This window comes from Mobula hypostoma, chromosome 5, assembly GCF_963921235.1.
Source record: "Mobula hypostoma chromosome 5, sMobHyp1.1, whole genome shotgun sequence".
Lineage (NCBI taxonomy): Eukaryota > Metazoa > Chordata > Chondrichthyes > Myliobatiformes > Myliobatidae > Mobula > Mobula hypostoma.
Genome location: NC_086101.1, coordinates 140,218,386 through 140,234,649, shown reverse-complemented (window position 1 = coordinate 140,234,649; position 16,264 = coordinate 140,218,386). Strand labels below are relative to the sequence as shown.

The 16,264-nt window shown below is 42.2% G+C and overlaps 1 protein-coding gene across 10 annotated transcripts in view; it reads right to left on the bottom strand.

The window, feature by feature from the left end:
• Positions 1–16,264, bottom strand: part of LOC134347038 (amyloid-beta A4 precursor protein-binding family A member 1-like) — a 199,336-nt gene that overhangs the window by 48,627 nt on the left and 134,445 nt on the right. For 9 of the 10 annotated variants that reach the window (XM_063049055.1, XM_063049056.1, XM_063049059.1 and 6 more), the window contains 3 exons: positions 9,396–9,435; positions 5,719–5,864; positions 1,473–1,505 (listed from right to left, as the gene is read on the bottom strand). In XM_063049055.1, coding sequence (XP_062905125.1) covers positions 1,473–1,505; positions 5,719–5,864; positions 9,396–9,435 — 219 coding nt within the window. The remainder of the gene's footprint in view (positions 1–1,472; positions 1,506–5,718; positions 5,865–9,395; positions 9,436–16,264) is intronic. The other variant, XM_063049057.1, reaches the window with a different exon arrangement.

Genomic DNA, 16,264 nt, shown 5'->3' with positions numbered 1-16,264 from the left:
TGAACGCAGTTCAACTCATCTTGGGAAAAATTTGTCGGCCTTAGGAGGATGTGGACTGTAGATTTACTAGGATGATACCTGGACCCCAAAGGTTGCAAATTCAAGATCTTACAAACCAGTGTGGGCATAAGTTTATGAAGTTTTCAAGATTTTAAGAGAGAGTGGCAAGGTAGTTACAAACTCTTACTGGAGGAGTCTAGGATGAGGGGGTGGAGTCTAAAATTTGAGCCAAGCCTTTCTGAACTGAAGTCTGGAAGCACTTCTGCACGGAGTTGGTGATGGGGGAGTCTAACTCTGTTCTGCAAGTGAGGCGGGGTCAACCTTAAACCTGTGAGATAGATGTTTTGTTAACCAAAGGTATGAAGGAATAGGGGCTAAGATACACTCATGGAGATACCGTAGGTCACAGAAGGAATACAGCCTTCTCCTGTTCCTACAGTTCTTTTGAATTACCTGTGGTTTTTGCTCAGACCAAACCTGACAATTTCTCACTGCAATACATCACTACTGCTTTAGGCAGATTTGATGTTATTTTAAAACATTGCATTACAAAAATATTATGCCCATCAAACATGCTGCTTTAATCAAAATTCCATGCCAGATTAGTGTGAAAAGCAGACAGTACTATGTTAATTGATAAACCCAACATAAAGCTTTCAATTTTACTGGGGGTGGTGGTGAGAAAATAGGGCAAAGTCAAATAGTTCAGCAATTCATCTCACATGTTGCTGGAGGCTGCCAAGAACAAAAGCAGGAAGGTAATGATTACTTTGCCAAAGCATTAACAAACTCCAAATTAAACTCACTTGCAGCAAAAATACAACAGAGCTCTGAAAATAAAGGACACATTCTACATTCTAGAAAGCAACACATACATTTTCTGCATCCAGCATCCAGCATGTAGAAAAGAAAACACCCAAGTTGGGCAATAAGGGCAAAGTCAATGATTTATGAGCAGATATTGCTTTAAAAAAAGAGTAGAATGCATGGCCAAAATGTTGCACCAACTTTAGATGGAACTAAATCCAGTCAGGACTCTGTAGTCATCTAAATGGTACCGTGCTCCTATCAAAAGTGAAAAAGAAATGGCTGAATGTAGGAAAAGAGCATGGCTCTGAACTACTTCATTCTAGTCCGACTTGAGAAAGAGCAGTAGTTTATTGTAGGCCTTGCACTGCATTAACCTTGCAAGAGAATGCAAAGTCCTAGGATGCTTCCTCCAAGGGTTGTACCCAGGAAGCAAACAAAATAGTAGTTGAACAGTCACTGGTGACCTCACCTGGTAAGAAGACCTGCGAGAAAAGTCGGGGACAGGGAGGGATGACCAAGGCCAAGAGAGACTAGACACAGCGGGACTTACTGGATGTAGAAAATCAGACACAAAGAAGTTAGCTGGCAAAGTCTAGTAAGTTAAAAGAAAATGCAACTCGCGAGAAACAGATGAAAGAGGCGCAAAACGTGGGCTACTGCACCTTCTTCCGGTTTTTGGCCAATTTCTGGGCCATCTGTGTGCCATGGAATAGACAAAAGATAGGAGAATAGTTAGCACAAAATTGGCAAGAGGCAAATGCTGAGAAACATTCACAAAATACAGCAGTTTGCTTAGCACACAAGTTGGATGGGACCTATGAACAAGATCAATAATAGAAATGCTAGCAAATCATTCGGTAGCTCTTCTGTGATAACTGACAGAAGAGAATGATGTTGTTTCCTTTACAGGCATTTAGGAAAAATGGGGAGTATCGACAGGATCAACAGAGAGATAAAAAAATTTTGATTTATGAAGAAAAAGCCAATCACATGTAACATTTATTGCAACGTCAAAAAAAATCCCCAAAATTATCTGGCATTATATAAGATTACATCTGTCTCGAAATGTTGCACTATCAAGAAAAAAGCTATGGAAGAAAATCTGAGTGTATATAACATTGTCACAGTGATAATAAGTGAAATTTTACAGAAATAAATCTGCCTTCCAGCCCCAGTTCACCCGGTGTTAATGCTGCACACAAAACTACTCCTCCCTCTCATTGCCTCACTCATCTATTCATTTCTCATGTTTATTTAGCTTCCCCTTAAATGCATCTCTGCAATCTGTCTCAACCACTCCTTGCGAGATAAGAGTTTCAGATCTGCATGCACCACTCTCTGGGGTAAAGAACTTCTCCTGAATCCCTACTTGATTTACTGGTGAAAATCTATATTAACAGTTTCTTAGTCTTAATCCCACAGTAAAGGTTTTGGTGGGAAAGATATCTGTCAGCCTAAACTTTAGCTAAAGAGGAGTGACCTAACTTGTTCAGTCCATTTTGATTGATAAACTTCGTATTTTGGTATCAGCCTTAGAATTCATTTTGTCTCTGCTCCATTCTCTCTATACATAGTTTTAATAACACCAGAACTGCTCACAGCCCTTTACACATTGTCACAACTGTAGATGTAATAATGAGAGGCTGGAGTAAGGTTGTGTGCACAATAATCACCAATAAGGAACTGCCCTCACAATGTCAGAAGGTTAAGAATGCTATGGAAGATAGACCAGTCTGTGGTTAAAATAATTCAAATGCAGAAGGAACAATTTCAAGATTGAAAATAAAACTGGTCCACATAAAATGGGATCAAATATTGGTTGGAAAAGCTGTAGTTCGGAGCTTTAACAAAGGGATAGACTATACAAGGGAAGAATCTGAATAGGGCAACCAGACACTTTTAAGGGGATAACCATACAGGAGTGAACAGTACACCGAGAGGCCTTTAGGAAGTGGATGGCTGTACAGGGGCAAAAGGTAGGGCAACTAAATTCAAATGATACCCAAACAGAGATCAAAGCGAAGCAGGAAAAGATGTCGTCAGTAAAAGTGAAAACTAGGTAATGATAGGAAGTTCAGAGGAGAGGAAGAAAAGGAAATAACAGGCAAAGAGTATGAGAGGAAACTGGCAGCAAACCAAGGGTCTCTGGTTATGTAGACAGACTGGAGAAAATGGCATTGTTCTCACTGGAAAAGAGGAATCTGTCAGGGAATCTATTTAAAACCATGGAAGAGTAAATGGAGGATGCCAGTCCCATTGCTAGAGGGATCAATAAGAAGGGACTTAGAAAGAAGGTGACTGGCAAAAGGACCAAAAGCAACTTAAAAAAAGAGTTTTCTTTTAAGAACCCAGTGAGTGATTCGGATCTGGATGGCATTGCAGGAAGTGCTGGAGGCAGATTCAGCTGAGATACTGGAAAGGAAATTTAAAAGTTATTGAAAGGAGGAAAAAGTGCAAGTCTCGTGGAAGCGTGGGACTAACTGGAGTGCGTCTGCGTATGCCCAGCTTCTCTTCCACCTGTGATTCTGGAGCCAGGTTTAACAAAATACAGAAATGCATCATAGCCTTTTTAATTTTAAGATTTTATTAATCCCTTTAGTTATTTTCAGTAATATGTAGTATCTGAGCTCCGAACTCCATTCATTTTTCCATCTTAGACTCCGGTTGTCCAAAGAAAGTGTCTCACACTGACCTAGACTGGAACTCATTTGAGAAAGCTTGGTGGTTTAAGGTCATGGGTCCTATCAGGCGAGCTCCTCAAAACACTTGTCTGTATTACGCACTTCAACCAATGCCTGTGTGGAAATGCCTTCCACATCTATCACCCAACCCAGAGGTTTCTCCTGAATTCTCTATTAGATTGACTGACAACCATCACATGCTCATGTATATAGACACGTCTATTAAAAAACTTTCTTTCAAAACTGGCCGAGACACTTTAAGTTTGTATAAGGTAAAAATAATTTGAGGAATACATATTAATTTGGGATTTAAAACATGTGAAAATGGTCAGAAAATATAAAAAAAAACTGTTGGGGAGGACTGTAATGAAGGATGATTTTGCGACAGTAATCTTAATTGATGAAATTCCATACTGCAAGACAGCAAATCTGAGAAGACAACTTAAGGCAGAATACAAAACATATTCACTACTACCTTGTACATTTGATGTAGATAAGCAAGGATGGATTTCTGCTTTCTGAAATCTCAGGACTATCAGTAGTAATTGGAGATTTAAAAGCATCTTAATGTTTCCAATTTCTGACATATTTTATTTCCCCCTATATCTTTATCCAATCTTCTTTTTCCCTCTCTATTTCTTTCTCAGTCTGTTCTGACTAATTCACCCACTTTCCCTCTCAGTCTCCAATCGGTTTGCTTCTCAATCATTGGTTAGGAAACAGAGCCAATACTACAAGCCTCCTTTCCTACAGTACATTGAGATAGGCTTCTGTTCCCAGCTCGGTACAGGGGAAACATGTACTGAATTGAAAAGCCAGTGGGGAAAAAAAAATCAACAATCAGGCAGGCAGAGCTGATGCATTTTCCAAAAGCCCAAGTGAAAGATTTGATTGGATACAATGGGCTTGAAAATTGTTACACTGAATTCCTTAGTCTAATCCTATTGACACAAGCATGCATAATTTACTACAGGTTATCCCTGGGTAATGAAACATTCTGTTCTTGTCCAGAAGTCAATTTTGGGCATGAGTTGAAAAATACACAAAACTCAGTCGTATGGTCACTATACCTTCACAGTATGAACAGCATCAAATGCATACAAGACTTTATGAAAAAAGTGCAGAAAGAGAGAATAAATAAGGTCAGCCATTCGCAGGAAGTAATGTACATAAATACATTGGATTTTTCCATTTAATATTATTATGGGAGCTCGTTCGAATGTAGGGGTGTCCACTTAACCAAGGCTTTCATAAGCCTGGGGTGGCCATTATTGATCCAGAGTGATAATACAAGTCCTGAAAATTACAAAGGATTTTGAAAGGGAGACAGAAAGATGATGAGAAGGATGTTCAACTTTCAGACCAATTTCATGACACTTGCTGACACAGGAACAGAAGGATATTCGGCCTCGTCATCATGTTCTGCCATTCAGTTTCCAGTCACTGGGGAAAAGGTGTGACAGATGGAAAGCAAGCCCCATACAGCGGAGCTGAGTCTTTAAAACACCTCAGGGAGAAATGCTGACATTTTAATAAATCCTCATTGAGGTTAAAACCCAAGTTAAACACAAACTTGACTTCCCCGTAATTAATGACTTTGGGGATTTAATCTTTCAAGTTTCTGTGAAATGTTAGCCAAAACCTGAACCATCTCACTGTATGTTAATGTAAAGTATTTATAGAGAACTTGGCTGTGTAGGAGTAATGAGATCTCCCAGGCTATCAACCAGGGAAACAAGGGAGAATTAAAGATACGGCGACCAAATAGAGTTATTCTCCAAAGATTATATGACTGGATTTTAGCAGCTGAATTGGCCTGAAATTGCCCACTTGCCTCAGACCTGAACGTAAACTTCCTAGAACATCAAAGTAAAAGCATCTAATCACTAGGTGACATTTCTGGATCGCATGTATTTTGAGTTAATTGTTTAAAAAAAAGCAGGTACCCTTCTGGACAGAGGTGTGTTCCAAATTAAAGTAACTTGTTTTAATTCTCAAGATCAAGACAGAATGCAACAGAGACAATAAATGTGTCTGGGACAGTGGATACAACTGAACACAATCCAGGGGAAAGGAAAAGAGAGGGTGTGCCCGGGCAAGAGGATAGGGAATGGGAAAGGTCAGGGGTAATAGTTTTCATTCAGCCATCCCCACCAGTGGTGAAACAGTCTTGTGAAAGGGCAGTGAACCATGTCCAGTGGGACCCCAAATGGGATGAGGTCATCACCTTGATTCTGCTGACAGCTTCCTGCGCCTGCATCATCCGTACATTTTTGGACGGGGTTTTGTCAGACAGCAGCTGGGTGGAGCCCAGGTAGTTGGCCGCAAAGATGATGCCATCGATTAGATCCTCTGGGTCACAGGGTCCAGGGACTACAGGAGAGAAAAACAAACACGTCTGGAGTCTCTGGTAAAAACTGTCACAGGTAAGGAAGTTGACAGGTATCTCAAGGATGGGTAGTGGGTTTGCTATTTTCTGCCATATTCCGGGAACTATCATCGTGTGGCCTCCAACTTTCAGTATCTCTGCATTGTTTTCAGAGCTTTTCTGACCTTTGCTCTACTCCACCCCCCAATTTTATTTTTAACACAACTAGTGAACTGAAGTGCTCTAAGAAATTTACATTTGAATTTTAGTTCAGTGCAGTGCTTCTAATGATATGCCCATGTCATAGCTGGTAACCATGTGCCTGGAAGGGGCCAGGAGCTGGAGGGCAGCACGGTAGCAAAACGGTTAGTGCTTCACTTCACAGGTTCAATTCCCGCCCTGTCTGTAAGGAGTTTGTACGTTCTCCCCATGACTGTGTGGGTTTCCTTCGGGTGTCTGAGAATCCTGATCAAGGCTCTCGGCCCAAAACGTTGACTTTACACTCTTTTCCATAGATGCTGGCACGTTCATCCAGCGTTTTGTGTGTGTTCCTTCCCGTGCTCCAGTTTCCTCCCACATTCCAAAGACCTACGGGTTAGTAGGTTAATTAGTCAGACGGGTGTAAATTCAGCAGCTCAGGCCCATTGGGCTAGAAGGGCGTATGACCATGCTATATCTCTAGAAAACAAAATCTCTGTAACCACTGGATTATCCTTATTCTGCTTCTTCAAGGAATAAAATAAAGCAGGAACAGTTCACTAAAAGCCTCCTATCATCAAAAAAAAACACTGCCTACTGGATGACTTGCACAACCAACACTTTTCTTATCTGCTTCCAAGATTCAGCTGTAGTGCCCCTTGTAAATAAATGGCATCGATTCAGCAACACCTTACATTCCGTTTGGGTAGCCTCTAACCTGATGGCATGAACACTGATTTCTCAAATTTCTGGTAACTGCCCCTTCCTCACCATTCCCCCCCTCCCGTTCCTGTTTCCCTCTCACATCTTCTCTTCTTACCTGCCCATCACCTCCCTCTGGTGCTCCTCCCCCTTCCATAGTCATCTACCCGCTCCCATTAGATCCCCCCCCTTCTCCAGCCCTTTATCTCTTTCACTAATCAACTTCTCAGCTCTTTACTTCACCCCTTCCCCCTTTTCCAGCTTCACCTATCACCTGCCAACTTGTACTTCTTCCTCCCCTCCCCCACCTTCTTAGTCAGATTCATTCCCCCTTGAAGGGTCTCGGCCCAAAACATCGACTGTTTACTCTTTTTCATAGATGCAGCCTGGCCTGCTGAGTTCCTCCAGCTTTTTGTGCATATTGCATCCATTTAGAAGTCTGATAGGGCTTCCCACAGTTAATTTGCCTCTGAAAGTTCAAGAAATGTGGTCGAGCACAAAGGAAAAATACCTCTGGTTCTGATTGAAATCTGTGTGTTGTCCAACTGGGAAAGCACAAGCCACAATGATCATCACAACTTGCTTTAAACACATCAATGCTTTCCTGTAAAACTGCAACAGCTTCAAGAACAACCAGTTTACGCAGGTCCATTAAATGAAGTGAAATGTTTTTAGGAGATTCGCAGATGCAATTACCCAAATTTGACAACTAGATTTAGGGTGGGTGATCAAACGCTTGATAAACGACAGAAACTGCAAAGACACTGAAAAGTGGCAAGGCACAAAAATGACTTACCTCAGGAGCTGTGTGTGTTACCCGTGCACTGACTGCCTAGCAAAGGAAGAGGCCATTCAGCCCTCCTGACCTGTGCTATTATTTATGCACCACACAAGCCCCTCCACCTCCCCCCAACCCCACCCTCAGCTTCTTCTGTTTGTCTCTCCCGTATGATTATCTAGATTCCTCTTAATCATACTGGAGAGCAGATATGGTGGTGTTCCCATCTTGGTCAAAAATCAGTCATCTATCAATTTTTGAAAGTTGCATTGAAATGAATTAAATCCTGAGATTATGTGGAAGATGCATAATGACAGCTCTAACAGTCAGGTAGTAACAAACAAGCTTCCATACCTCTGGGCTGGCAGTTACACAAATGCACAACACACAGGCCCAAACCTAACATTCAGTTTCACTGCCAGTGTCCATGTCCCACATGAGACCTCTGCTACCCTATTCCCACCCCCTCCCCATATTCTTTCCTTGTTTAATGTTTCTCCAGTTGCTGGTAAATTGCTTGTAATTACTGGGGTGTGATTCTCTCCAAGTCTGACAGACAAGGGTCTGTCTGACCTGATCTAGTCACTCAGTCCAGGACACAGGATCGCTTAGTTCTGTTCCTGTGGGTCTCCTACACACTCTAAAACAAATGCATTCTGGAAATGATGACTGTTTTGGAAAATCTACATGCTTCTTAATGATAGCAACCTTTCTTGAAAATGTATAATTTCTAACACCTCGCACCAAAACCCAACATTATTTGGACTTGGAAGGCAAATTATTTCCAAGGCAATCTCAGAACAGCATGAGACCCCGTCTGTTGTGTTGCTGTGGCCACACAACTGCAAGCTGTGGGTTCATGTGGCACCCCAGTCTGAAATACAGAGGTCCAGGCCAGCAATCCCCTGCAGTGCTTTAAAGTGTGGCCCTTTCTGTTGTCCCAGGTGGACCTTTTCAAAGGATATCAAGGATGTTCTCTCCGAAGCGCTAGCTAATACATTTATCCTTCAATGAATATCACTGTCTTTTGCACACTGATGCTTGTGGGGACTTGCTATATCCCCAGGTGATGTCACTGATCTCGGGACACACTGAAAGAGGCACACAGGGCACCAAAGAAAAGTACGTTCGTACATATTGCTTCTTTCGTTGCAGCTAAAGTAGCACTTTTGAAGTATGAAATGCAAAACTCAGCAATCAATGCCCTACAAATAGTTATGTGATGGTTACAAACTAATCTGCTCTTTTCCTTCCAAAATGGTGGCTAGGAAAGCTTTTGTCCATGGAGCAGACCGAGCTTAGCATCTCATTCAAAGCGTGGTACCTCCAATAGTATCTTACACCTTCTGTACTGCACCGGAATGAGCTCAATGCTTGCATCTCTGGAGTGAGAATACAACTGCCTTCCAAGATGGAAGGCACTTTTAGACCTCTGCTCAACTCAATCTTCAAGGAGAAAAAGCATCAGAGGTTTGTGAGAGTCATGCTGGGGAAGGGCTGGGGAAAACAATTACAAAGTACATAAATTTTGACATTTTGCACTGGACCAGTTAGTTGGATCAAGATAGTTCAGAGGACACTCAGCAAAACACACGCCTGAATCTGTTTGAATAAACCAAGTAATGAATAAACTTAAAAACTATAATTCATTAAATACTGTTGCATATGCCATAAAATACAGATAACAATTTCAATATTCTTAAGGATAACAAAATTTCAATTACAATTTCAACAACTTTTCAATTACAAAATAAATGCACAGCTAAAAATAAATGCAGGAAAGATCTCTTTTGCTACGCCGATAAATAAAACATTACAATTTCAGAACTTGGTTTAAAATGGTTAGAGAGCACCTTACCTTCAACATAAGTGGGAAAGGAGGCCAAAGCTTTTCTTGACTGAAATTAAGACAGACAGTGCTTCAGACACCACACAACATGCTCTCGCCTGCCCACCATGTTACTTAACCCGAAGCATTTTAATCCAAACATGCTGACAAGACTTGACATGCAGTATAACAAATCCAATGTTTTTTTTTATTAACTCAAAGCTGACAGAATGAGAGGTATCTTGAGAGTCTGCACCACACTGACAACTTGCTTGCAGCTCTCGGGTATTTTTACCCTGCAAATTAATGGGTCAGGGATAATCATGTGGTCTGCAGTTTTATTTCCCCTCTTTAAATATTTATCCAATTCTTCTTTTGAAAGCCGCTAACAATCCTGTTTCCACCACATACTCGAGTAGCATCCCCTAAATCACAAACAAACTCGTCAGATTTTTAGCCCAGTATCAAAGTTTCTTGCTGCTTGTGATCTTTCAAGATCCAAATTCATTGGATCAATGATGGATTTAGGACAGGATTGAAAAAAAAACATGAAAAGAATACCGCTCAACATGGAAATAGCTGCTGTTAAAAAACACAGTTAAAATCCTTAACTTTCAAGATGCTTGACAAACGATTTGGACTCAACGGAGGGACCATTTTCTTTTAACTGATTTCTTGCGATCTGGTATACGTTGCCCAGAGTGGTGGAAGCAGATTCACTAGTAGCTTTCAAAGAGGAGTTGGACAAATACTTGAAGAGGAAAATATGCAGGGCTCTTAGGCAGCAGGGGAAAATGGGACTCACTGGAGAGATCTCTCAAAGAGCCTACATAGATATAACAGGCCAAATCAGTTCCTACCGCATTACACAAATCTCTGGTCAGAAGACTTGCTGGAATAAAAATGTCCCATTTGCCTCTCACAGTGCCAGACAGACCCTTTGAGAGAACCCACCATCAAGTAAACTGGCAAACATTCTTAAGAATTTGAGACAATATCACAACGGTCAGCATCCACAAAAATTCATTTCATACACTGTAATTATGTTATAAATTAGAATCATACATCAATTCTTAAAATGTTAGATCCAGTTAAGATAAGCAAAATTCAAGCATTTTTGAAACATAGTGCAGCATATTAAGACCACAATGAAATATGGTTGAATTCCTACTACCAGGACTTAAGTCTCCAGAAACAGACTGTCAACACAAAATCAAGTACCTTCAAATTATCCAGTAAGAATACCCTTTTAAAGGTCTAGATATTGAACTGAAACCAACTTAACTCTGACTCAAAAATCTTTGTGAACGGAGTACATATCCTGCTGACAAGAGCATGATGGAATTCACACGTTGAATAACAGAATATAAAGAGGAAGTAACAGCGCTTTGGGAATCTTAGGCTACAAGATGCAAATCCATCTGAGTCCCCTAAGTGGTTTGTCTATGACTTAGTTAGCAGCTATAGCATAGAATAGTATTGGTTTGAATGCAGGATCACTGACCCAAAACATTTAACTTTGTTTCAGACTCCACAGATGCTGTCTGACGTGCTGAGCATTTCTTCTGTTTTTATGTCAGTGTCACCACACGTGGTATTTTGCATCTGAAGATTCTGATAATCTATTCTTTAATATTATACCTAGCTTTGGGTAAATACTCAGCTATGAAGTAACACTGCTTTCAACCTTCATCTCTTCACAGGGTTTAGATGACTACTGTTCCTCATCCAGGCCTGCCCACCTGGAAAAGGTCCTTAGTAAACGTACACACATTCAGGATTACGGAAGACGGGTCTCGGCCCAAAATGTTGACTGTTTATTCATTTCCATAGATGCTGCCTGACCTGCTGAGCTCCTCCAGCATTTTGTGTGTTGTTCAGGATTACTTTTAAGGTTGTGCTCAGCACAGGTAGCATTTTAATATGTTCAATGATACCATGGCTCTGAGTGTGGTGAGAGTGTGGAATGAGCTGCCAGAAATGCGGGATTGCAGACTCAATATCAACATTTATCAGAATCAGACTTAATATCACCGGCATATGTCATGTAATTTGTTAACTTTGCAGCAGTGCAATGCAATACATAATAAAACAGAAAAAAAACTCTGAATGAAAACTGTGCATATAAAATAGTTCAATTAAATTAGAAGTGCAAAAAAAAAATCAAAATTTTTAACAGAAGTAGTGTGGTAGTATTCATGGGTTCGATGTCCATTCAGAAATCTGATAGCAGAGGGGAAGAAGCTGTTCTTGAATCATCGAGTGTGTGCCTTCAGGCTCCTGTACCTCCTTCCTGAGGATAACAATGAGAAGAGGGAATGTCCTGAGTGAAGAGAAATTTGGATAGGTACATGGATGGGAAGGGTATGGCACAGTTGCAGGTCATTAGGCAGAATGATAGTTCGGCATGAACTAGGTGGGCTGAAGAGCATGTTTTTGTGCTATAGTGTTTTACGACTCTATAACTCAATCACTTTAAAAGGCTAACATACAATGTCAGAGTTTCTGGTCCATTCAATTCTCCCATCATTCCATTATGGAATTCCTCCATTCACTTCTCCTCTACAAGCAGTGGAGATGCTTTATCTAGTTTCCCTGAAATACATCTCGGCTATTCATCTCAACCACTCTCCATGGGTGGGAGATTCACATTCTCATCACACTCTAGAAATAAGGTTTCTCTTCAATTCCCTATTGAACTTTAGTGACTACCTGACGGTAGAACATTACAGCACAGTGCCAACATTAATGGATGGCCTTTACTTCCAGTCTCCCTTGGTGCAACAGATTTCAAGAGGTTTTGTCTCTTCCTTATTGACGCTGAATTCAACAATGAACAAGGCAACGTGCTTTGACCTTTTACCGTGTTCTTTAAAAAGTTACATCTCTAAACTGTTCCAGCTCTGATGAAGCCAACTGACTGGAAATAGTAACTCCGTTTCCCTCATTCCACACAGTGCCTGAGCTCTGAATGGCTCCAATATCGCCCTTAGGGAAGCAACTCAAAGAATGGGCTGAGAGGGGATGAGGGCTGATGATCAGTGGCCGGTAAAAAGGACGGTTCAGCTGTGTTGCAGCAATCTGCTCTTTCTGACAGTTCTCCAACTAACTTCAATGCTGTCTCTGCAAAACTTTCAGACCAACCTGATATTGTGCTTACATAAAATTATGCACTTGTATAACAAAAGGCTATTCAACCCAACCAGTCATGCTACACTTGAATGTCCTCCTGTATTTCCTTATCTGTCTCTGTGAGTGTAACACCATTCCCTTCTCCCTCATCTGTTTGTCTAACCTCCTCTTAAATGCATCCATTGTAATCATTGCTACCAACTCCTGTAGTAGCAACTTCCATATTCTCATTACTGTTTGGGCAGGGAAATGTTTTCTTATTCCTGACTGAATTTCCTAGTGACAAACTTGTATTGATAGCTTCTACTGTTGGCCTTCCACTCGTTCTTGCTGTATTCCGTTCAATTAAAATCTTTCAGTAGAGTTATACAGCAGAGAAATAGGCCCTTTAGCCCAGTTCATCAATTTAAATATCACCCACCGACCTCCTTTCCTCTGGAGAAATGAGACCCCATTTGGTTAGTCCTGCATTGTATTACATATTTCTGGTCATCTTCATTGTAGATAGTTCCTACACGCTCTCCAGTACCTCTATATTCTCAGATCTGGTCTAACAGAGGCTTGATATTGGATTAGCACAATTTACCCGTTTCTCAATTCACTCCCTTGGTTATAAACCCTGCTGCTTGGTTAGCCATGTTTATGGCCTTACTAACCTGCACTGCAACCTCTATTGACAGCACTGGAAACACTGGAGGAGCTCAGCAGGTCAGGCAGCATCTGTGGAGGGAAATGGACAGTTGAGATGGTTTGAGCCGAGACCCTTCATCTGGACTGATAGGCACTTTAAAGAGGGCACAGAAAGAGCTGCTGGGTGATAGGCTTATCCATGTGAGGGAGTGAGGTTATGGGAAAAAGGCAGGTCGATGGAGAGGAGTCCATGGCCATATCAGCCATGATCTTATTGAACAGCAGACCACGGGCCAGATGGCCTACTCCTGCTCCTACTTCTTATATACTTATGTAATAGGCAAATAGGGGAGGGGAAAGTGTAATTAGCACCAGAAAGGAGGCAACATACTTTGACCTTTTACCATGGTCAAAGGTAAAAAGACAGGACTGATAAAGAGAAGGCGATTTTGTTTTAAATTTAGAGGTGCAGTGTGGAACAGGGCCTTGCGGCCTTTCGATCTGCACCACACAGCAATCGCAGATTTAATCCTCCTCATACGAGACAATTTACAATGAGCAATTAACCTACCAACCGGTACATCTTTGGACCAACTGTCAGCAGGCTGGATGGAGAGCGAGGTGTCTCCCAGTGGAGGTTGGTTGTAGGGGATTTGCAGCCCATTTCTTAGTTAGAGCCCTCAGCAATTTGGGCATCGAGGGAGAGGGGAAGAGGTGAGCCATCCGCAGTACCACCGATGCGGCAGAGAGGGCCTCAAGATGGCTGTGGCTCAAAAGAGGGGAGCCATGGAATCATAAGTAGCTAGCCGTCTGGACACAAGCTGGGGTCTGATCAGCCCCGGCTGGGTCACCTGGAGGAGGTTGTATGATGTTGAAAGACCCGAAACACCTGATGATTCCAGGAGCATCACTGAAGATGTGTCCAGAGGCATCAGTAGATTTATGTACACAGTGGACTGTGGGAAGGAATTGGAGGACCCGGAGAAAACCCATGCATTCCACGGGAAGGACATACGGACTCCTTACAGATGACACCAGAATTGAACTCCGATGCCCTGAGCTGTAATACTATCGCACCAACCGCTACGCTATTGTGGCGCCCACGATTCCATCACTCCAAGATGATAAAAGGAGGGTGGAGTGTGGAACAAAGGGAGTGAGGTGGGAAGGCAGAGGGGAGGGCTGGGAAGGGCAATCAGTGGGAGGAATGTGTGCGTGAGAAGAGGGCGTCTTGAACTAAAACAGTGATTGTCCATTTCCCTCTACAGATGCTGCCTGACCTATTGAGCTTGTCCAGATTCCAGCGTCTGTCATCTCTTGTCCGGAATTTTCATTGGTTGGAGTATTTGTACTCAGGTGAGCTGGTTCGATCCTAAACTCGGGAGCGGTCAGTGTAGCTTGCAAGTGTTCTTCGTGATAGTGTGGGTTTCTTCTGCGTATTCCTGTTTCTTCTTATCTCTCAAAGATGTGTCAGTAGATTAATAAACTACTTTAGTGTAGTTAAATGATAAGAGAATTGGAGGAGCTGTAAAACATATGCAAGAGTGAATGTGTTGTAAGGATACAGCAAAATAAGGTGGGGTAGGAGAAGGGTTCAAAGTACAAAGTATATATATATATAGTTACAACTCTGAGATTTGTCTCATCTTCTCCAGACTACCACAAAACAAGGAAAACCATGGAAGTCATTCAGAGAAAAACATCAAACCCCTCCATGCACAAAAAAAGCAAATTGCGCAAATGGCAACAAGAAAATCGAACCCCCCCCATGTGCAATAAACAAATCGCGCAAATGGCAACAGGAAAGAACATGTTTTATATTAGATTAGATTATGAGGACACACAGTCCTCTTTTATTGTCATTATTAATGTATTAAGAAATGATACAATGTTTCTCCAGAATGATATCACAGAAACACATGACAAACCAACTTAAAAACCAACAAAAAAACCACATAATTGTAACATATAGTTACAACAGTGCAAAGCAATACCATAATCTGATAAGAACAGACCATGGCATGGTAAAAGTCACAAAATCTTTCGAAAGTCCCATCATCTCATGCAGACGGTGAATCTCCAGTGCTGCAAACTTGCCGATGCAGCATCCTGGAAGCATCCGACCACAGTCCGACTCCGAGTCCGTCCGAAAACTCTGAGCCTCCGAACAGCTCTCTGACACCGAGCACCGAGCACCATCTCTGCCAAGCGCTTCGAAACCAGCCATGGCAAAAGGCAACAGGCAAAGCCGAGGATTTGGGGCCTTCCCCTCCGGAGATTCTTGATCGCACAGTAGCAGCGGCAACGAAGCAGGCATTTCAGAAGTTTCTCCAGGTGCTTCTCCGTACTTCTCACAGCTGTCTCCATCAAATCCGGATTGTGCACGGCCCCCTAGTTAATACATGCGATATTCATTCGGAACGGCCACGCGCGTTGTGTCGCACCACCGTTCTTCTCCTCCCTCCATTATTCTGTGAAAACACAGAATAAAAACACAAGTTCGAAAGAGTCCAATTGAACGACAGTCCAATCCATAAACCGCACACAAGGAACTTTGGTACCATCTCTGATGGCATTGAGTGAGAGAGACCATTCGAATGCAGGTCCCTTCCCTCGGGAACAATGAGTGAGAGGGAGAGTGAGACTGTCACACCCTTCTTCCGGCAGCAGCAGCAAGCAAGAGGCTGGTCGTCAGTGCTGAACACTCGCTTGCCTTCCTCAATCACCTCGATGTTTCAATCTTCCTCGATGCTTTAATCAGTGAGAAACGGAGTCAATCATGGATCTCCAAGCTTTTTGGCTTTGAGGCCACTTGCTTCCTGAAACCTTCTCGGGGTCAGCAAAGTGCCAGATCGCTCAATCAGCCTGAAAATACACCATCAAATTGCAGATCGCAGGCTCCAACAGTACCGGAACCACAGTAAAAAGAAAAAGAATACGTAAAAGAAGTGAAAGAAGCAGTTTCATGAGCCATCTGGAAGATGTCGCCCAAGGTAGCATTGTTCACTGGCGCCATCTAGACTGGATGAGACTCATGGCGCCAGCAATTGGGACTGATAGGATGCTCTCCGGGAGCCAACGTGGACACGCTGGCCTCAATGGCATCCTGTGTTGTGATTTACTGCCTTGCTTTAGCT